General features: G+C 42.4%; 1 protein-coding gene across 21 annotated transcripts in view; it reads right to left on the bottom strand.

The window, feature by feature from the left end:
* MAPK8IP3 (mitogen-activated protein kinase 8 interacting protein 3) overlaps positions 1-23,063 on the bottom strand; it is a 74,194-nt gene that overhangs the window by 31,576 nt on the left and 19,555 nt on the right. For 12 of the 21 annotated variants that reach the window (XM_042835312.1, XM_042835323.1, XM_042835327.1 and 9 more), the window contains exons 2-9: positions 22,822-22,942; positions 22,059-22,129; positions 21,121-21,212; positions 17,572-17,595; positions 14,763-14,814; positions 9,714-9,960; positions 6,176-6,278; positions 3,589-3,707 (exon numbers count right to left, since the gene is read on the bottom strand). In XM_042835312.1, coding sequence (XP_042691246.1) covers positions 3,589-3,707; positions 6,176-6,278; positions 9,714-9,960; positions 14,763-14,814; positions 17,572-17,595; positions 21,121-21,212; positions 22,059-22,129; positions 22,822-22,942 — 829 coding nt within the window. The other 9 variants (XM_042835320.1, XM_042835331.1, XM_042835332.1 and 6 more) reach the window with 6 other exon arrangements.

Here is a 23,063-nt window from a genome sequence, read left to right as displayed (position 1 = left end):
CATCCTTCTACTTCATTCCTAAAACTGGTAAAAAGAGGAGCCATTCAGGACTAAAAACATACAGACTGACATAACTTTAATACTACTCCCTTTGACACTGTAGAGGGTATTGTATACACATAGTACACTGTATACACATCTCTAGGACGGGGGAAGAAAATGTGCACATCTTTTCCAGTAAGCATTTAATTCATGCATGGATAGTTAAGCTACTCAGACAAACCTCTCAAACGCTCTGATTAAAATATATTTTAGGTGTTTCACACTTTCATATTTTGTCCAGAATACTTCAAAAATGAAGAACAGAAAAAAGAATGTCAACTTCAGTAAGGCTTGAAATGTGTGCACCATTCAAAGGAAAACTAACAGATACAAAATACCAGAAACCTAACAACAGCAGTGTAAGCTGGAGATGTTTTTTGTGCTTAACAAAGAGGGGAGTAGAGATTTTTATTTCCTAAGCAAAAACAAATTGAAGGATTAAGCAATATCCCTTTTTTCCCTGTGTATTTGGGCATCCCTGTGTATAAGGACAAGCTATCTCAATGTATCATAGAATCATAGAATGGTTTGGGTTAGAAGGAATCTTGAAGACCATCTAGTTCCAACCTTCCTGCCACAGGCAGGGACACCTCCCACCAGACCAGGTTCTCACAGCCCCATGCAGGGCCATGGGCAGTGCCAGACCCTCACCACCCCTTGAGTAAAGAATTTCCTCCCAAGGAAATAACCTTATGCTTAAATTTAAAAACTTGATACATATGTATTGATAGTTTTGGCTTTAGGTGGAAAGGAAATTGATCTTCACGAGCCGTACTTACGTTCAAAGTCTCTGTATAATTTTCTCAGAAGAGGTAACTGCCAAATAACAGATGACTCAAGATGTCTATAGATGTCCGGGCTGTGTGATTACTGGAAAAGGTGAACACCTTTGACTAACTGGAACTGTGGTGATGTAACTTGCAAGATCTAAACTGGGCAACTAAACACTTGTACACTTTGAAAACAAGTCTATATTTCTCACTGGTCACTGGATGAGACTATTGGGTTCTGGGGAGTGGATTCAGAGAAGACAGGCTTCCAGAAGTGGGAAATGGGTCTTCCCAAGCAGTTCATACAGCAAGTCTTTCATTTCCTGAACGATTCTGATGCTCACACTTCCTGATGCCACAGCCATTTCAAGAGAGATAAAAAGCAACAAGTGGCACAGAAGATATACGTGATTTAGAGGAAGAAAGCCATGTATTACATCATATGCTCTTCTAGACAAGGAAGCACCTAAGGATCAAGATAAAACACATGCTAGATAGCAAGATTCTGATTGCTTTTAATTCTTTGAGCCTGTCACAAAGAGAGCTCCCAATAATGCATGGGGGCTGACTGAACAAAATTCATCCCACATCTTTAATAGCCACGTGTTGTTGCTCCTGCCAACTTCACTAGGAGCAGGAGATCAAGCCCTTTTGCAATGACTGCTAACATACAGGTCACTCTCAAACCTAGAATTCTTGCTTTTTCTTTTTAATTCTGATATTTTCAGTATCTGCACATATTGGCTCCAACCACAGGCTGCAAAAGTTCATCTCTACTCTTCTGTAGACTTTTTCTCCCACCATGGTGGAAGAGGTGTCAAACAATAAATGTCTTAAAGACTTCTGGCAATGGTCATCACTCCATGCACAAGAGTTACACTGCATGCTGCAGAGCTAGCATCATGTTCCTAAAAAAACATCTATACCAAACAGCTATTGCAAGTGTTGTGTTCACAGTCTAGATCTCTTTCACATTCCAGTCACACAGTTGCCCACAACAGTATCAATTTCAGAGATTATGTCTTAGATAGAGCAAGAAACTATGTACTGACCTACTCTACAGCCTTCAGTCCACTTCTTCATGGTTAAATCTTCAGGGAATAGGCTAAAATCTGTCCCCTCTGCAGAAACATACTCCTTCAGAGGTTCCTGATACCAGACTCATTCAAAGGTAATACAAGTATTCCCCTAATTTAATTCTCATAAAGAGAAGCTGCTGCAATTCTGCGACATGACTCAGCTGATCACGTTCTAGATGTATGAGGGCTGCTCCAAAAGCAATGTCTCCTATTTTATTACGTTGACCCATGATGTCAGAGGCGAATGTTGGTGGTAATGCATCAGAGGTTGAACCTTCCCACCTGTATTGCATTAAATTTTTTTGCTATGTGACAGATGGCAGCAGAGTGGCAGTCTGACAGAATGGTAACTGACATGAAAGTACGTATGAAGCAAAGGTGTCATTGAACTTCTCCATGCAAAAAAAAAAAAAAAAGGACCCAATGACATTCATCAACACTTGTGAACGTTGATGGAGACCAAACAGTGGGTGTTGGCACAGGGAGGAGTGGGTGGTGCATTTCAGCAGTGGTGACAGCAGGTACTTCCACTGGTGCAGATTTGTACAAGCAAACCATGCAGCTCTTGTTCACTGCTGGTGAAAATGAATAACTAATGGTAGTGACTGAGTGGAAAAATAATGTTCTGTAGCTGAGAATTTGCCCTATCAAACAGTGCTATTGTGTTCTTTGTATCTGTTGTGGAAATAAATAGGAGACATCATTTCTGGAGCAACCTATGTATATCCAAAAGTTTTTTGGATATACAGTAAAAATTTTGTTTCCAGAACCAAACTTGTAAGATTATCCAAATGCAGCTCTTATGCCAGTAACCATCAGAAATGTTCACTTTCACATCAGATCTCTTGCTGCTCAATGTCTTAACAGGAATACTTGTAGGAGTCCTCGTATTTTCTACAGTTTTTAAATCAAGCAGTAAAACTGACAGTGAGCTACACAGTTATAAACTTTGTCAGTAGCTTGTGTTATCAGGATATTCAAATACCATTCATATTTCCCTGAAAATATTAAGCAGGCCTTCAGAACAAGCTTAAATTCTGCCATGAATTAAGGTTTGCATGCTCAGAGTCCAACACCAGAAAGCATGGCAAGGGCTCAGACTGCTACCTGACACAAAGCCGCTTCTCTGACTGCTTCAAAGTCATCAGGAACACAGAATATAATCAGACTTCAGATACAAAAAGCTCCTTCAAAATCAGCCTAAAAGGAAAATGCAAATCTCTCTTGGATCAACTATAAAAAGGTAAGAACTGCAGTGAAGACTATGATGTTTCCATATGAGAACAAAGAAAAATTGTTCCTTTAAAATACTTAACAAAAGGAGCTGTTTTCTTGCAAACTTCCAATAAAACCTTTATTCCAAGTGAAGCTGCTAGAGTGCAGAATTACTGGAGTGAAAATTTGTGGAAGGAGTGGAAGAAGCAATCTTCAAACTGCTCGTGTAGGAGAATTCTATAGGAAAATAACTTAAAGACACATAAAGACAGCCCAAATACATAGCCATAAACTTAAATTGTCAGGTAAGAATTAGTGTGCCGTAGGTATATATTTCAGTCACAGTGCATCCCAAATTCCATGCCATTTTTTAAAGGCCAAACAACCAAATTCTGAAAAAAGAGCAAATTTAAATGCTTCTAGAAGCTTAACAGAGTTGTCACTGCATCAGAGAAAACAGAACAGTTCCAACAAGTTTTTACCTAGCAGATCTGCTCCTTCATCAACATCCCCGATCACCTCAGATCCTGCTGTGGAAAGTTCATGATAGAGAGAATCTGTGTTGATGCCAAACGCTTTGTTCACAATCCCCTGGGTTGGGCTGTGGTTGGAAGAAGGAAAGGCAAGGATTCTTGTTATTTGGCAATATTTAAGCTAGAACATAATTTCTCTGAAATACTGAGCATCACAGACCATTACAATCAAAACAGGTGGAGTGGATTCCACCCTCTTGCCATGGACTGACTGAGGGAATTTAGTAAGTAAAGCATGTTTTAATCCCCACACCAAGTACCAGTACCTACCGTGCATAACCTCAAAGCTCGCCTAGCTGACTCCTTTTCTAACAGTTCATGACTTCTCAGTATTTCATAGCAACTTTCAACTCACAGACCTAAGACTGTGCAATGATGCCTACACTCCCACCAACTTAAACAGCAATCCTCATAGCAGTAAGATCAGATAAGGACTCAAATGCTGCAAACAGCAGTGGTTTTCCTTTTTCTTTGCCAGCTAGTAAGTCAGCCTGAAGATTTAGCTTCTTCTTTGAGTGAATCTGTGCACACAAATGCTTTTCCATACCTCAGCAAAATGTACTTCATTAAAGGTAAATCAAAGTTAATGTTATCTAATTACATCATGTGGAAGCACATTTCCACATCTTCTCTATGGAGAATCACCTTGCATGCCTTGACAGACTCGTGGCTCAAAGAGAAGACAGCCACTGCAGGAAGGCATAGCATGAGAGAGTGCGGTGTCCTGTGGGACTGCCAGCGCCTACTCCAACAATCAGCACTGAAGCAGGTACAAAAACACTTCTGTGTGCCATGCCTTGTACAAGAGGAACCAGCCTGTGCAACCTTTCCAGCAGCCTAGCAGAAAGGCCAGCACCACTGGATAACATCCCAAGCTCTGTGGCTTTGTCCTTAGGTAAATCAAGTCTCTGCGACCAAGCCTGGAGATTACAGTTGTCACTGATACATGAGTAATACAGCACATTGCAGAGAAAAGAAACAGCTTTCTTAACTACAAAGCTACCCAGCTATCTAAGAACACTAAGGAATACAGCTGGGTGCCACAACTGCATCAGAATTAATCAGCTGACGCAGGCTAACAGGCAGCACAACTGACGACAAGCAACCAGTATTCAAGGTCTGACCTGAAGGCATCACTCAGCCTCAGCACTCCACTTTCTGAAGCACTGCATTTTCCCAAAAGCATTTTGCTATTAAAGATGCAGCTCCAGAGTTATCTCATGTCATCTGTACCTTCAGTATCTCCAGCTGGATCAGAGATCACTGCCTGAAGAGCTCCCCATGCAGCAATACTCTCCACTCCTATATTTTCTTCAGTTTGAAACCAATTATTGGTCTAACCATAGCAGTCACTTTTGCCTTCCTCACACAGCACTGTTCTGGCTACCTGGATTTGGCGTACTGCTAACAATTGCCCACGCATCCTACATACTCTGAAGGAAGTTTAACTGAGAAAGGCATCTGTTACTGCTGCTCACATACGCTCTTAGAGACTAGAGGAGAGTGCCCAATAAATGCAATCCAGTTCACATTTGGTCTGTGAGGAAATCTTGCTGTAGCTTTGTCAGAGTATTATTTTCTGCATACCTTTTTGCTGACATATTGTCAAGTTACCCACCAGACAGTAAAAAAAGAGTAAAAAAAACCCACAACATTGCTAGACCTTGGTAAAAATGGATCAAGGAATCTAGACTAATAATTCTAGCCTAATATATGTTTCACAGATACACATGGAGCCAAAATTAATAGCCTTTAGGGAGCTGAGTGCCAGGTGCTAGGCAGGAACCACATCAACATATTGGTTCACTAACTCAGAGGTCTTGACTGACCACTTCACACCTGAACACTCTCATCCTGCTGGTCCAAGGCATCCCTTAAACTCAGGCCTGTGTCTTCAGTCCTTATCTGAGCTACTCTATAGAGTACTTGTCCTCAGCTCTGTCTGCTGCTTCTGAGTATTCTCTGCACCTAATGCATCCTCTCCTTATCTGGGAGTGCTGATGGAGCCTCTTACCAGCACCCTACTACACTCCTGCACCCTGCTTACGATGAGCACTGCCCACTGGGGTTGTTTTTGTTTGTCCTCCCATGCATAGCAGCTCTGCTTCTGCTCTTCCAACACTTAAAGAATACCACACAAAATTAGAAGTCTTGAGGCTTTAAACTGCATTCAGAACTGATCTCATTAGACAAACACATCTTTTTCCTCTCCTTGAAAACTTAAGCCCATATTCCCTATGCTTAACTTAAACCTTTTGTTTAGAAACGCTACGTTTCTTTGCACTCCCTGATCCAGTAAGACAACCTGTCTCAAAGCAGCCTGGACCTGGGCCAGCTGCACAGATCATTCCAGATTACCAGCTGATACGTGCCTTCCCTGGAGAACTCAAAGAAGGCCAACACACCCTCATTTTTGCATTAGCCAGGATACATGCATTTTTTGAAACAGCTGCATCTTGAACTCTGAACCACAGTATCCACTCCACTCCTCACAGAAACAAGACAGAGGGCCAAGAGCAGAAAGTCACAACAATACCTGTTCCCAGGGCGTTCCAGGCGGGGATCTTGACACATATCCAGCTCAGGAGTGGAGTCTATGATGTCCTGAACATCGGACCACTCATCACTGCTTCCCATACCTAGGTGAGACAACACATGATCTATGGTAACACTGCTCCTTAAAGCCACTTCTGCAGCTTCAAATACCATGGCTTGAGAACATCATGGTGCTGTGTACAGCTGTTAAAATAGAAACAGCAGCAGACCACCTAGAGTCACAAATGCACCTGTGCTGGAAAGATACCTTCATATCTTTAGGGCAGACAGACCATAAGCATGCTCCCTGCAATACCACAGTGCCACCAACATAGCTGGCCTAGATCCTCACTAGAACATAACAACCAGAAATACTTCACCCATTAGAATAACTTCCATATAATCTTTTAACTTGTCAGTAAAAATTCTTCAGTCACAGTGCATATTTAGCCAAAATCACATCACTTCACAGAGATTATTCTAGCTATGAACCGGCACTGGCTCATTTAAATACAAGCAATTAGTCAACACAATTTCTCAAATCTACAAGGAGCTTACATATCCACTATGGCGAAATTTCACTTAGAAACTGCATTGTACAATGCATTAAATCCAGTCTGGTTTCTGTATAATTTATAGCCTGAAGGCAATACTTGAGGAAGAAAATAAGGGACTTTCCCCTCATGTCAATTTATGTGTATTAGAAACCAAAATGCTCAAAAGCTGAGGCAAGCAACAAAAACACACTGTCTGTTCACAGACAAAATGCTTGAAGGATTAAGGACGTCATCTGTATACTATGTTAGTCTGCTGAATGTGTTAGAGGTGGCATTTTTGTCCTTTCCAAACTGCCTTGGAACCCAAATATACAAAGCTCCCAACAACAAGAGTGTTCATTCCCCCATTTAGGCTGGCACTGCAGGCTAGCTGGCAAGCAATAGCATGCTGAAGACAAAGCCTGATGTGTATCTGTTGCCAAAGGAGGCATCCATACACAGCAGTTCTCTAGCTCATACAAACTTCTCTTTTCAACCTGAAAAACTTTGCAGCAAATACCTTGGAATATAATTTCTGTAGGTTCCTCTTTAAGACATTTGTATCAGTAACAGACATTTTAATAACAGATGCATAGAATTATGCAATTACAATTCAAGTACCTGAGTTTCTCGACAGCAGAGATGTGTTCTGCATTGCACAAGAGATAGCTGAACAGCAGAGCACATAAAGACACGACTATCTGCCTGGAGCAGATTGCACACTATGATCATTTCACCAGGAAAACTTAAATTTTCACATGGGCATTTCCTTCAGAATTGAAAGAGAGCTACTGATGGTAAACAGTCTCCTCAGAAGCAAATGTAAAATGAGGATACTTATTTATAGTACATTTGAATTACTGAACTCTAAGAAATACTGTAGGACAAACTTACGACTGAAACAAATCCAGAATCATCATTGGACCTACTAAAGCAATTCCCCTTTTCTTGCATGCACAGTATAGCTTATTCTTGTCAGCTCTAACTTCTGGTCTCAGCCACCACAGACATCCACGTTCAATTTCTCTCACTAATGCCCACTGACTTGCCTTGGCCAGGATACACACGAAATAACAATTTCAGTGGTCTATGCAGAAGCCACATGCCCTTACAGAGAGCTGTGCTGGTTTCTGGCAGACTAAAATCCATGAAGTTGGGAGCCCCCAGCTGCTAATACAAATACAGAATGGGACTCAGTTGTGACTCTTTTTATTCAAATGCTACAACAGAAGATGTTACATCTTGTTTTATAGCCTGAATTTGTTAGGAATCAGCTGCTGAATGTTAGCACAGGCATTTCTTCTGTATTACAGAGGACAGTTGTGCACTTCGGCCACAACAACCCCAGGCGACGCTACAGGCTTGGGGCGGTGTGGCTGGAGGACTGCATAGAGGAAATGGACCTGGGGGTATTGATTGATGCTCGGCTGAATATGAGCCGACAGTGTGCCCAGGTGGCCAAGAAGGCCAATGGCATCCTGGCTTGCATCAGAAACAGTGTTGCAAGCAGGAGCAGAGAGGTGATTGTTCCCTTGTATTCAGCACTGGTGAGGCCGCACCTCGAGTACTGTGTCCAGTTTTGGGCCCCTCACTGCAAGAAAGATATTGAGGCCCTGGAACGTGTTCAAAGGAGGGCAACAAAGCTGGTGAGGGGTCTGGAACACAGGCCATATGAGGAGAGGCTGAAGGAGCTGGGAATGTTCAGCCTGGAGAAGAGGAGGCTCAGGGGAGACCTCATTGCTCTCTATAACTTCCTGAAGGGAGGTTGTAGTGAGCTGGGGGTCGGCCTCTTCTCTCATGTCATTAGTGATAGGACCAGGGGGAATGGCTTCAAGCTACGGCAGGGGAGATTCAGGCTGGACATGAGGAAGTATTACTTTTCAGAAAGGGTGGTCAGGCACTGGAACGGACTGCCCAGGGAGGTGGTGGAGTCACCGACCCTGGGGGTGTTCAAGGAAAGACTGGATGTTGTGTTGAGGGACATGGTTTAGTAGGAGCTATTGGGAATAGGTGAACGGTTGGACTGGGTGATCTTTTAGGTCTTTTCCAACCTTGGTGATTCTATGATTCTATGAAAAGGTTCTGGTTCTGATGGTCCTTGGAAACCTGTGCTCATTCACATGCTCCTAAACAGACTTTTTTCCTTATGGTCTTCGTTGAGTTTTACAGTCCTTTTTGAATTTAAGTTAATGACACGTAAGAAACACACCACTTCTCATTTCTGAAGGCTGCCACAAGTCTAAACACAGTACAGCCTGAGAGCAGCTGACACACACTACATTGGTACAGCTATAATAAACTTCACTGAAAGTGGCTTTTCTCGTGTTCTTGCATTCTTTCCTTTCTTTCAGCAAACTAAAGCCTTAGGTGATGGCTTTCCTCACCAGACATCATTAATTCAATCTGCTACAAGACTCTGGGGAGTGGAAAAAAAACAACTGTAACTTTCCAAAGATTTCTCAAATGAGAAACAGACTAAAGAGAAAACAGCTTATTTAGCTTAGAAAAACAGCTGGATGAGGATATAACTATTCTTTTAAAATACATCTGGGTGTGGAGTAAACACACGGGAGGGAAAATAATTATTTAACTGAACTGACAATTATGATATATGAACAGCTGGGTATAAAATACTTCAGAATAAAACCAGAGAAAAAAAGTTAACAAAGTTTTTAACTAGCAGATTAATGAGGCCCAGAAACTGCTTCCCAAAAGCTCCAATATGGGGCTTTCTCGTTCATGACAGGGGTTCTATGACATGGATGAACACACCTGCAGGGAAATGGACTCAATATCTACTGCCATCCTGCATACCTGGGAAACCATTCACATTACTGACTTTTTAACAAAGTTTGCTACTCAGAAAAAAGCTCACACTTAATTCTATTTGGGATAGAAGCTGATTACGTATCAGTCTCCCAGCCTTCTCCTGTTACAGAAGGACACAAGCACTGCGAAGGAAATTAATTTCCTGATCAAGAACACATGCTCCAGCTCCCATACCTATGCTGACGTTCCTCATCTCCTGTGTGACCTGCACTTCCATGTTCCGGCTGTTCCGCTTTTCTCGTGTCCTCTTGTTGCCCTTGGTTGTGCCATTGTATTCACTGATGGGTTGGATGCTCTCGTTCAGGGGTGTGACAGCAGCAGAGGGCACAGATGATGTGGGAGTGTTGGACTTGGTTCCGGTGGTGCTCGGCGTAGCAGCTGCTGAGGACTGCCCAGATTCAGACATTTCATCCTGGGGACACTACGGCAATTCCAGGGTAGGAAAAGAACAAAAAGGGAAAAGCAGAGCTATTTATTTCAGTTAATCTCCGATTTGTTGGTATATGGCTGCCTTAAAGCATTAAGCAAAATGTGCCTTGCTCGCTGTACCGACTAAATGCCCAGCATTCACTGGTGACACATGGCACTGCAACCAGAACGTAGCAGTGAGTTCTCATGCTGAACTCAGCAAGCAAATCCTACCTGTGAAAGGATCGACATCCTTCTTCTTGTACTATGAAGACTTATCTTCATAAGTCACATCACTATGTGACCTCTTCATCATGCACCTCAAGGAAGAAGGCCTTTTCATAAGTGAAAAGCACCTCCAATTGCCACTGACTACAGCAGAAGCTGAAAGGCTTTGGCACTTGCAGTAAGCCAGGACAGCACTTCCCAAGACTGGAAGGTAAGACGGGCATTGCTTGGGAAAGACGTGAGCTCTTAGAGGATCCAGAAGCTGTCATTACAGTAAGCCACTGACATAACCAGGATGAGAATCCCTTGTGGTAAGAGAACAACAGCGTATTTTGGCACCAAACTGCAGAAGCAAAGTGGCTAGCAAACAAATGGTCTGATTTTGCTAGTGGGGGAAGACCTATGTCCCCACATGATGTTATGCAGAAGCTAGCCAGGCATGGATCTGGCTTGACAACACAGCAGAAAGAGGCATGGTCTCCCCAGATTGATTAGGCAAGACCCAGAAACTCAAAAATAAGAAGCTGACAAATTAACATAGGCGACAGACTTCCATTGTGAAATGTGCACAAATGAGGTCCAGCTTTACAGACATTACAGCCCCATTTCTTGTCATAACACCTCTTGAAAAGCATAGGAGGCTTGTAAGGCTCTGTAAGGGTTTTATACTGCAGCCCTTCTTTGTCCATTAAAGTGGCACCGCTTCAAAGTCAGCCAATTAACGCCTTGACTGATGCAGTAATCATTCCCAGGAGCAAATGAGATCTCTCCTTTCTTCATGGCAGCCCACTCTAATTGCTGCCGGCAGGGAGATGGCAAAATGAATTTGGAGAGTTATACGTGCTAATGAGTTGCAATTGGGTGCAGTGACATTCAGCAGCTGCACACCCAGACTCAGCTATAACTGTTATTGCTTGCCTCTCCCCTCCTGTGCAACTGCTGCAAAGACTCAGACTGCTCAGCAGCTGCTTCAGGGCCTCCCATCCTCGGAGCTGTGATGCTGGTTCACTTCACTGATTTCTAAGGCTTGCTCTACTGTTGTAATATTAACTGCACAACATAACAAAGCAATTCAAAATGGGATGATAGAAAAGACTGAAATATATTAACCCTTTGCAGCCTTTTTTTTTTTTTAACCTGGAATCTTATTAACACATTCCTTTAATTAGACTGGCCTCTATGCCTATCTTAAAATACCCTGCAGTACATTGTACTGCAGAAGTCAAAGGCTTTATATTGCATCTGTGCATTTACATAAAAAGTTAAGATTTATTTTTAATATTTGACCATTCAAAAAAATCAATGACTTGTTTGGTTTCTGCACTGCCAGTCCAAATAGCCCCCATATTCCTACTTGGAAGTTCCAATTGCTTCCCTGCACGTTTGCTGATTTTACAAGCAAAACTGGGATAGAAACACTTTACTGTGAATACATGTGGAAACCACACTTCTCACCTCCACTTCAGATTGTTTCATGAGTTACTTTTTTAATAGTTTTATTCAGTTTTTGTGAATGTGATCCAGTAAACCTTCTAACACTTCAGCTGCAATTTATCTGCTGTGCTTTCTGTCATACAAAGGGACAAAGAACACCAAGTGTAAAGTGCAATCACAAAACCTCTTCCCCCAACCAAAAGGAACTTCTGTTGGATGAACAGATTCAAAGCTTCTTCTTGTACCCACAACACGTAAGCATAACAAGTCCATGAGGATTTTAGCACTGCAGAAGAGACATGCAGATGGGTACACTACATGTGTACACACGAAGTTTCTTGCACTTGGGATCTAGATGTCATTTACAAGTTCTACATTGTCAGTGTCTACAGAGTGATACATACTTGTATTGAGAAGACATCCCATAGCTTCTTGTTAATTGACATTATCTTTCTTTCACCCAGAGCACATCAGGGAGTAATTACACATGTAATTACACTCACTATATATATCTGTAGTTTACAGTCATCTAGAAAGCATCCTTTATTAAGTCTACCAGCCTGCCCTGGAGAAATTCCTCTCAAATGTAAACACTACCAAAGCACTCTTCTTCACAGTCCAGAATCTCTATTAAACTTCCTTCTACTGTCCTTTTGTACAGCTTTCCTCTGCAGTCTGGGAGGCACACTGCATAGCCCACAGCTCACCCAAAGAATACTCTCCACAACCACCACTTACCTACAGCCATACCTGTCAACCTCCTAAACATCAAATGTGTAGCAGTGACCTCCAAAATGCATTGCAAAGGCTCAACATTCATAGCAGTCATATGTCACCATGAGTAGTCACAATTGTATGGTTATAACACTGAAAGCATAGTACATAAAAACAAAAACGTTAAGGACTTTCATCTCCAAATTATTATGTAAAATAAATGTGCAACTGAATGTAAAAATAAAATAACAAAGACAGCAACTTAAATAGAAAATAGTCATAATAAGTATACAAGGACAATTAAAACATAACTAACATATGGCCCCACGGAGGAGGAAAACTAGAGAGAAAGGTCAAGATAAAAATATTGAGAAAGTAAGTTATGTGTTTGCAGTCATTGTCAATGAAACATCAGAGCAGATAAAGAAAAAGCAAGGAGTGCATGAGCACCACCACTGCTGAGATTTCAGTCATGCATAAGAGCTGAGAAATGCTATTTAGTCAGAGAGAGTACACAAGTAGCTTGCAAGAGGAAAATTTTCCATTCCAAATTGCAAATCCAGCAAGTCAGCTAATCAGTCCTTTTAATTATTCATAGGTTTGTTCCATACTCTTAGGAAATCCACCATAACACGCTAGCTATCCAAATCTTCCATAGCCCAAGCTCTATCTGCACACTATCAGCTGACCTCCGCAGAGTGTTTCCCCCTTCTGCACTTTCCTAACAAGCATCAACACCAACCCCAGAACTACCCATCAAATACACGTAGAGGAGCACAGAACTACCTCTGCACAATGTTCTCTTTTTACAGGAAATGGTCTTTTTGTCTGACACCACCAATAATAAATTACAAAGTTATCAAGTCAGTAACTCTCCATTATCCCAGCTTGGAAACGAAAGCTTAGAATTTATCTGGATTCCTGTTGTATTCTCCTGTAATGCAGATCCTGAGTTACTGATGAGCTCCACTCAACTCTCACTGAAAACCTTCCAGAAGCTCTGCAGTGATACATCTGAAAGAATTACACCTTCAGAAGTCTGGAAGGTGGATTTGACCTCAACTTCCTTACAGCTCCCCTGAGGCTTACACCTGCCACGTGTGCCTGACCAGTAGAGCTTGAGAGCACATCCATACGATAGTGTACAGCTCAGCTGGGAGATCCAGAGCAATAAGTTATTTGCAGAAGTAAGTCTCTGTACATCTTGGTTGCTGTGTGCATACCTACAGCAACGTGCTGGCACACCCTAGTATACCTGAAGCCACACCTTCACATCCTCATCCTACTGTCTGTGGCTTTGCTCTTCCCTAATTGCAGTAAAGCTTTCCAGAAATTGGTGTAGGATCTGACTAGCCCTTTATAAGGTATTTTTAAAGCAGACCAGAAGCTTTGCAGGGAGGACATACTGCAAGCCATGCTCGGTGGATGCATCACTGGCTGTCGGGCCTGCCACCAGGCACCTGGGAAACACTGCTTGAAGAGGAATTCGGTAGGATTCTGAGCAAAGACTTCGAGAAGTCTACAGGTACAGCATGTGGGAAATATGGCTCATCATGTATGGCATAAACTGTTAATAAATGCACAAATCTGTCAACTAAGAGCACAACCTCTGGGTCTTCGGGCTCAAAGCAGTCTCCAAATGGCAGAGCAGAGCACCTGAAGCAAGAGGCACAACTGTCCAGCTGCTTTGGTGTGGCTACCATGACCACACCAAATTCTGGCAAGCCCCAGTGCAGAAGGCAGTGCACTGAATTGGATGTAGACAATGCAAGAATAGAGCTGCAGACCAGACGTGTGAGGAAGTGAAGAGCTTTAAGCACAGTGCAGGACTTGGGCAGTCAGAGAGGTTTAGTACTCCTTATAACTGAAAATAGGAAGGCCAGAAGAGTGGTAAGACAAAAAGAACAACTGCTGAAGAGCAAGTATAACCCTATGCCTGGCCCCAGGTGAGGAGCAAAAGCCTTGTTATTACTGAGGGGAAGAGAGGAGGCAGGCTCCATCATTTCCTCTCACAAATAAGCTAAAAAAGTTGAAGATTTTATCTTTCCTATATTTCTAGCTGCCTCCACACACTCCTTTCAACCCGGGGCCAGCCAAATAAAGGAGATTAACACTGAGACAAGGAGGTAGCAAGCATGAGGAGCTGTATAAATCCCTCCTGCCCCATACGCCAGATCTGTGATGGACATCCTCCCTCCTCAGCACAGCCATCACAGGAGAAAACGCACAGCAGGAAGAGGCTGCAAAGGGTTATGGACACAGGTTAATCTCCACCTTAATGAAAACATGGGATGCTATTGACAGTTGCAGAGTGGGAAACCCTTGCTCCGAGATGGTCTATAAAACCTTGTAGCTGGAGTTGGACTGCAGCTGGCCGAGGTCACTCAGGTGCCAGTGGTCCAGTGTTGGGACGATCTTGGCCCCTATCTGCCCACGTACCATGCCATCCGCGAGGGGGAAGACATTCAGAGAGTTAGGACGTTCCTTCCTGCTAAACAGAGAAACAGAGAGAGAGGAAAAGCCAATCTGTTAGCTGTTTACAAGGTTCATACACAAAAGAAACAGCACACTAGCTCATGCGAAATATTAGTTATTAGAAATTGAACTGCACTCCTTCTCCCAACTTAGCAGCTGGGTGGACTCCCAAACCCACAGCTCCACGGTGCTGCTTGTTCAGATCCAGGGTGTCTACGGGTAGAGGCAAGCATATTCCTAGAAAGTCAGAACGGGTGAAGAGACCAAAACAGGCACAACTGACATCACCACCTCCATGCAATTTTTCAAGGAAATGCAGAAGTGCAACGAACTGAAACTAAACTAAACCAATTTAAACCAATGTGTCCTTTGAGAAACAGATGTACTGTGGGAAAACAAGCCACAGCAGACAATCCCACAACAAAATGGTCATCACTGAATGAAGAAAAGAGGCTGAATTGAGTCACCTACATGCCACTTTTGTACATTCCACCCCAAACCTGATTTGCAGCAACAGCAGAAATCAGTGGGTTTGGGATCATTTCCAATACTAAGCAAAAGAAGTAATACTTGCATTCCATGATCCACTCTCCATATCTAGGTACAGTCCATCAAAATTCAGAATTTAAACAAACTCATAAATAAATACATTTTCTTCACCACTCTTTTTCTGGCAAGTGCAGGTGACCAGCGAGCTGTGGATTTGATACTGAATATGTAAGCTGGCACAGATTTTGGGACCAAGTTCCAGTGGGAGAAAATATAGAGCAAGCAGTGGAGGTGGAAATTCAAAGAAAGGAAGTGCTTGTCAGCGAGAACACTCCAGAAACAGGGCAGCAGTGGGCACCTCCTTGCAAAACACTGATCTGCTTCCCTCTCCACCAGGCTCCACGCCAGCCCAGTTCAGTGCTGCTAAGGGACATAGCAATCATTTTGCTAAAATTCAGCTTAGCTACCACCATCACAGAGTGGGACCAGGTGGCCTCCAGAGGTCCCTTCAATCCAAATGTTCTGTGATTCTGTGGTCTGTGACCATAGGTGAAAACAACTGCAGCTGCACCTAAGGCCGCCCCAAGACCAACTCAAACACACTGACACAGGGGCAGAAAAGAATTCATTTACAAAGCAAAAGCAAAATGCCTAACAGAATAGACAAATGCTCAGCCTTTCTGTTCTGAGCACTGCCCAGCTGACACGGCACGCTGCACTGCTATGCCAGTGTGGCTCCTGCTTGGAGTGACTGCTTGCTGTGGCCCATCTGGGAAAAGCAGGAGAGGCAAAAAGGGATTTTCACTGTGGTCCAGCAGGGAGACTTGGGAAACTTTTCTTAAGAATCCCCATTAAAATCTTCTCCTGAAAATCCTAAAGATTCACACAGAGAAATTTCGTAAATAAATCCTCTTACAAAAGCAGCACATAGCTACGAAAACGATGGCCCTAGGGACATCACACTTCACAGCTGCATTACAGCTTGAGAAAAGTTCCTATAGCTCTAAAATATTCTTAAAAATAATTTATTTCTAAAAAACAGGTGTCAAATTATCTGACAGTATACTATAAACACTTCTGAGATTATGGCCTAATTAGTACGGCCTAACATGCAGAAACTCAGGAGAAATGGGGCCATCCCAAACACATGCTGACTCTGATGTTAAATTATACCTCATCTTCAGGTAATTTGTCAGATCCCCACTGAATGTACACAGACTACATGAACTTTATCATCTGTGCTAACAAAGAAGAGAAGTATGAAGTAACATCAGAAACTGTAGGATCTTCAGGGAAGTATTTTGATGTAGACTGCAAGGAAAGCTGCATTGAAAATTTCCACACTGTGTTTCTCTGAAAATACTTTCCAGCCTCTTCTGCATCTCCCAGGGAAGAGCAAAAACTGCAGGAAAACTAACTTCAGTTTTGCAGTCTTGATGTTGGTGTTACCAGTCCTCAAAGTAGTTCAGAATATCCTCAGGGTTGGCAGAAATTTTCAGTGCTGACTACAGCCCTTTGGAGTGACTTTCGTACACCCACATCCTTCTGGTCCAGAGGGACCCTGAGCACTTGGTTATTTCTACTGTGTGTTGCGAGGAAAACAGCAAAAGCCTCTGTAGTGGCTTGCAGTAGCCAAAACCTGGATCAGAATGCTCCTCCCGTAACAGCCTAAAGCCTAGAAAATGTAACAGAACTACTGTGTTTGCCATCATTGCAAGATGGTAACTGCCCTCTTTGTAGGCTGGGTGTGCAGAACTCTGCCTCACCCAAAGTCAGATGTGCTTTCTGACAGTTACTGGTGACATGCATTCCCTGCCCTGCCTAGAAAATATGCCTATTTTGTATTCCTATAGGAAGTGTTCAAGAAACGTGTAGATGCAGTAGGAAGGGTTGTGGTTTAGAAGGGAAATATTGGTGATAGGTGGATAGTTGGATTGGATGATTGGAGGCTTTTTCCAACCTTGGTGATTCCATGATTCTAATTAAAGGGAGAAAAGACAACTTTTTAAAAAATTCTGGGAAGTGAAGTGCAAAAGTCCAATTACACAGGGACGATCCTGGTTTGGGACCTGCACTTTCTGCTTTTGAGTGCACACATCCTTCCTGATTTAGCAGCTTGCTGGCTCCCTCTGCACCAGCCAAGGGAAGCGTGCTGTGTGTGAGTCTAATGCAGATGTCAGTACACAAAGAGGGCAAACAGGCCTTTCAGCATCACACCATGGCCACCCAACAGCAAACTCCAAAACTATGATTAACAAAGTTAAGATGCAGCAGTAGGATTTACCTTTTCCTCCATGACTGGCGATGACTGCAGCGACAAACGTAACAGCCAAAACAGAGCAGCAATTGCACAAAAAGCAGGACAAAAAAAAACAAAACAACAACAACAATTAGAGAATGAAGGTCATGCAAACGTGCAGCCCTATCAGAGAAAGCATGTGCATGCATTTTTATTCTTACTACATGAAGGTGTGCACTATACTCGTCCCCCTGCTCAGATGGCAGTAGACACACACATACCCAGCATTTCTTGCACTATCTTCTCTCAAGTGATAAGCAAGCATCCTTGGTGTATTTATGGCCTTATGCAAACGTGTACCTACATAGACTATCATACAAAACACACCCAAGCACATCCACAGGTGAAAGCAACCAAATGCACTCACAAACACCTACGAAGACAGTGAGAGATTACAGCCATATCCCTCCCCAAAACACATCAGCATACCAACTCACACAGCTGTGCAGAGACACAAGAACACACATCCCTGAAAGGCACAAGCATACACAAACACAGCACACACGAACAGCACAAAGCTTGAAATGAAGGAAGACGACCCACTTTCCAGTTGTTGTTCCTACAGACTCAGAAGGAGGCCTGGCAGGGGCTGTGACAGACATAGAGAGCTCCTCTATTTTTGCATTCTTCCAGGAACTAGCAATATGTCACATGTAAAAGCGTTCTTCCATCACAGAGACAATCCTCAGTGAAAGTTTTGTCCTTCATATCAGAGAATGGTGGTCTTACAGATACAACCAGTAAACATTTCTCACTGTGTATTTCCTTCACTGAACGGTAACGAAAAGCCACCATTAATTTTAGCTTTTTTCACAATTAGGGAAAACTCATCAGAACCAATTTCAAGCAGTCCTTTCCAAATTTGGCTGTTGATGGAGCTGTCAGGAACACGTGCTCTCGCAATCCTAAGAACAACCTACAACCTACCGGTTCTTTTCACACCATATCTTCTCTTTCCATACCCATCGTGTTGCCCCTGTTTGCCTAGAGAGGACACCATCTAGCTTCTGCTCTTTCTTCCCTGTATAGGTTTCAATACTTGTCCACTGGCATACTGGAAAAGCACCACCTTCAGATGGGAAGGGGCCAGAATGCTGGACTCCAAACACTGTAGTCTGTAATCAGTTTTATTCTTCTAGCCACTCTGACCCGACATTAATTTACTGTTTTGCAGAAAACATAGCACTGAGAACTTACTATTCAGCCCACTTTACAAGTACCACAACCTTCAGTTATTCCTCTCTAAAACAAATACATTAAGATGCTCTTTTCTGAAAGGACTACTCAGCCATCAGAAGAAGAAGTATAAATTAACTGTGGCTTCTCCTCCTTATGAGATGATAAATGTCTTGTCAATCAATTCAGTGTACAAGGATCCTTCTTACACTACTATCTTCCAGCCATATGCTGGTATTGTACCTAAGGTTACAAGTATCTTTTACTATTATGGGATGCAATAAAATAGTAAATGAACACAACTTTGCTCTTTGATTTTATTTTTTATTTTTTAAACTCTGAAGGAGCATGTGTCACACAGCAGCTGCTTCTGACTTAAGTGCAACTGTTCATGTTGGAAAGATAGATCCACAGAGGATCACCAGCTCTGAAGTTTGGGATTTATACGGCTTGGGATTTCTATAGCTACGCAAAGAGCTCAGCTCAGATCACAATGCTCCTGTTCCAGTTCCTTTTAGATCTGATACAGATTCGTACTGTCCATCAGGGAGTGTATGTGGGAGAAAACCTAGATAAGCCTTTCTGACTCTTGAGATCAGGATGCAACTGCTTAAAACTGCTACATTGCTGCCCCTGAAATGTTGCTGAATATTTCCCGTGGCAGGAGAGCTCAGCTGCTCCCTGCAGAATGAAAGAAACAGGAGCACACACTGACACTTCGTTTCCAGCTATGCTGCACCCTGCCTGCTCAGCAGCTCACAGTTCCCCCCATTCCCAGCTGAGACATGGAGATGGCAACAAGAGATAAATGCACACATCAGCACAACTATTCTTCCTACCAACATCCACACCTTTCAGGTAGGTGGGAGAAGTGAGTAGGATGACCAAGACCCAGTCTATCTTGTTTCCCCTCTACCATGGGTGTACAAAGTCATCGGACAGCAGAAGCACACAGCTCAGCAGAAGTCTCAAACGTGCTCTGCAGTTACCGAGCCCATTTTCCTTCAGCATCCTCCCTTCCTTCTAACACTATGATGTTACATTACCAACAGCTGTGAACAAAGCTCCTGTTCCCCCCACCAGCCCTGTGTGCAAACCAGTACGCCACCAGTCCTCTCACACCATGAAGCTCTGGCAGAATGCAAAGCACTGGCTGGGGAAGGAATATCATGTCTGTATGGAATCAGGCAGAAGTCCCACGCTCTTCTGAAAACTCGTGTTTTCTACTTCTCCCTCTCCACATCCTTCAAGCCTCCCTCTTGGGGGTAGGAGTCTGTGTCTCTCTTGCTCTCTCCTTTTCTGTTTTACAACACACAGTCAAAACTTCTACAATCTGAACTTCTTCCCAGGCACTCCAATCCAGAAAAAGGAAGCCACAGCTTCCAGAGAACTTAAATTTCTTATTTCAAGACCTGACACTTCCTTCCGCTTTCTTTATCCCAAACCCAGTGGACTCCTTAGTATTTAAATGTTACAGATCTAAACATAGGGTACTAAAATATCCTTATTCTTCCCTTTTTCTAAACATATTTCTTTTTTTTTCTTCATTTGAAATAATCTTTTTATACGTCTCAGTGGCTTAATAGATTGTACTCAGTACAAATAGATTTATACGATGCTTTATTTGATTTATTACTTCTCTGATCAGTATTCATGGAACACCACTGTTTTTTTTTTCTTTCACAGCCCATGGGCAATATTATCGGTCCATATAATGTATCTGTAATGAAATGATTGCAATTGGAATTTTTGTGCTTTAAATTTAGTGTAAGGCTCCAAAAAATAGTGTTTTTATACACTGAATTTCATTTCGTACTACTGCCATTCTTTTAAACAGAGGCTGGTTCTTACCAGTTTGGTGCTATGAAAACAGAGGGAAAAAAAATCACTTTCTTGGGCATAAGTAGGTCTACTGAGTGACTGACTCAGAGAAATCTTCTCTTGAAGAAACTGGGGAAGAAGTTATATAAAGGCTAATGCATTTAACTACTCCAGTTTTGCTGGCCATCACACATACACACAGACACACACACACAAGTGAACGCCTTCTTCCATCTCCATCCATTTTATAGATAAGTCTTTTACATGCCACCTGAGAACACAAACATCGCTTTCCAGAAGACCCCATCTGCAGCAGCACCATAAAGTCTAAGCTTTGTAACAGAACACACAAAATTCCTCTCTGTCAAACCTTAGAGAACTTACCTATAAATCATCATCAACACATTACAAAAAGCTTCAGGTATAATCCATGCCCACAAGGAAAGATCCTTTGTCTGGTTTCTTTCTCTCACAAATATGCACTCATTTTATAAGTTCCTGGATGGCAAACATTATATGGAGAGGTTGTGGTCCTACCTTCTCCCAGGTACACTGCCCTCAGTTTGATTATTTCCCCCAACCTGCTGCATTTTGGATCGTTCAATGTGTTCCACGTAGGTCTGAATCATCTGTGAAGAGGAAAACATACATGAGCCAAACTGAAAAGACTCTATGGGACTCAATCGTTATGTGTCCCTTCCAACTTGAGATATTCTGTGATCCCTGTTTTTTGAATACTGTTTTCCAGATTCATTTCCAATCTTCCTTTTTCTTAAAAATATATATACATATAAAAAAACACTCATCTTTGCTTCTTTTTTTTTTTTTTTTTTTTTTTTTTTTTAAACTGATGACGTAAGTGAATGGACAAGTCTGACAGAAAATCTGTCACAAAACTGTGTCAGAAATGGCTTAAGCTTAACCTTAAGCCATGAAAAAGCATATCCAACATTTATATAGGTCTCCATGAGGCTGGTTAGTTGTGGAAGGTGAGGGAGGAGAGCTCTGTTCACAGAATTACTGACCAGTGAGGTTAGAAGGGACCTCTGGAGGTCGTCTTGTCCAATGCTCCTATTTAGGCAGGGCCATCCAAGGCAGGTCACAAAGGACCATGCCCAGACGGTTTGTGAACATCCCCAGTTAAGGAGATTCCACAATCTCTTTACACAACCTGTGCCAGCACCCGGTCACCTGAACACAGAGAAGTGGTATTTGACATTGAGACAGAACCTTCTGTGCCCTCTGACTGGCAATGGGCACCATTGAAAAGAGCATGGCTTCATCCTCCTTGCACCCTCCCTTCAGATAATTTTGATGTTCTCAAAGTTCAGAAGCTCTAGTCACTGCCAGGATGACAAAACTGAATCCTCAGACATGATTTTATGAGTAAACTAAGAGTTTATTTGGAATTTGTTTTATTTGGAATATTTATTTGTAATATTTGTTTATTTGGAAGGTAACAGACAAAAGCTTACCTCTGTGTGACGCTGATGTAAAGCATTGTACTCTTTCTTCATTTCTGATTCACGCTCCTCCAGCCGTGAAACTGCCAAAAAAAGATTCCAACCATTACCTAATATACAGATTAAGACCCTCAAAGAATCTAGAGAAATCTCAAAACTTGTACCACAAAATAGGTATGCTGTGCTGAAAATGAATTCCTACCTACTGAACAAAAAGGAACACAATAATGCACAATAATGTGGTTTTCATTACAAAGTCACTTCATGGTGGTGCAAGACAAGTGCAAAAACAGAACTCCTGAGCCTGGTGCCTCTTAAGTGTGGTGGTTTGACAACAATTTAAATTATCCTTTGGGGCGGGTGACTCTGGCTGTTTCAGTAGAAGGAGTGTTAGACAGAACGTGATGGGAACCTTAACCAACCAAATGCATTCGTTCATATGACGAAAAACATGGGAGGTTCTTTTCAGGTACAAGGAGAAACTAAAAACCAGATATCAAAACCTTCAGCAATGGTCCAGACCTTACAGCTGGGGAGATTAGGCATGCTCCATGCAAGAGAAACAACGAAACCTGTACTAAACTAGTGTGGATATAGCCACCCTGTAGATGGCTCAGAATTTTGTACCAAAGAAAGGGACAGCCAAAGATTTCAGGCTTTGCATAAATTACATTAAAACAAATAACAAAAAAAAAGAGCACATGAAAAATATCTGCAAGTATATACTCACGGAAAGCAAACTATATAATTATAACTGGTGCACAACTTTGCTTACTCTGATCTGCATAGTTTTTGGTCTTCAGCTCCAACTGTCGAGTCTGAAATTCAAGGTGTTCCACTTGGATTTGTAGCTCCTTCTTCTCCTGTTCCAGTGCATCTTCAAACTCTATAAACTTCTGGACAGGAAAAAGCCAGAGAAGGAAGCAAGGATGAGGAACAAACATAAAGTGTTCATGCTATATGACTTTTCCCCTCCTCTCCTCCCATGTTGTGTGGATACATATGCACACAAAAAGC

The sequence above is a fragment of the Centrocercus urophasianus genome, unplaced genomic scaffold (genome assembly GCF_019232065.1).
Source record: "Centrocercus urophasianus isolate 14NV4802_14NV808 unplaced genomic scaffold, USGS_Curo_1.0 seq_51, whole genome shotgun sequence".
In the NCBI taxonomy this organism is placed as follows: domain Eukaryota; kingdom Metazoa; phylum Chordata; class Aves; order Galliformes; family Phasianidae; genus Centrocercus; species Centrocercus urophasianus.
Note: the sequence above shows the minus strand (reverse complement) of the source record. Positions and strands in the feature narration are given on the sequence as shown.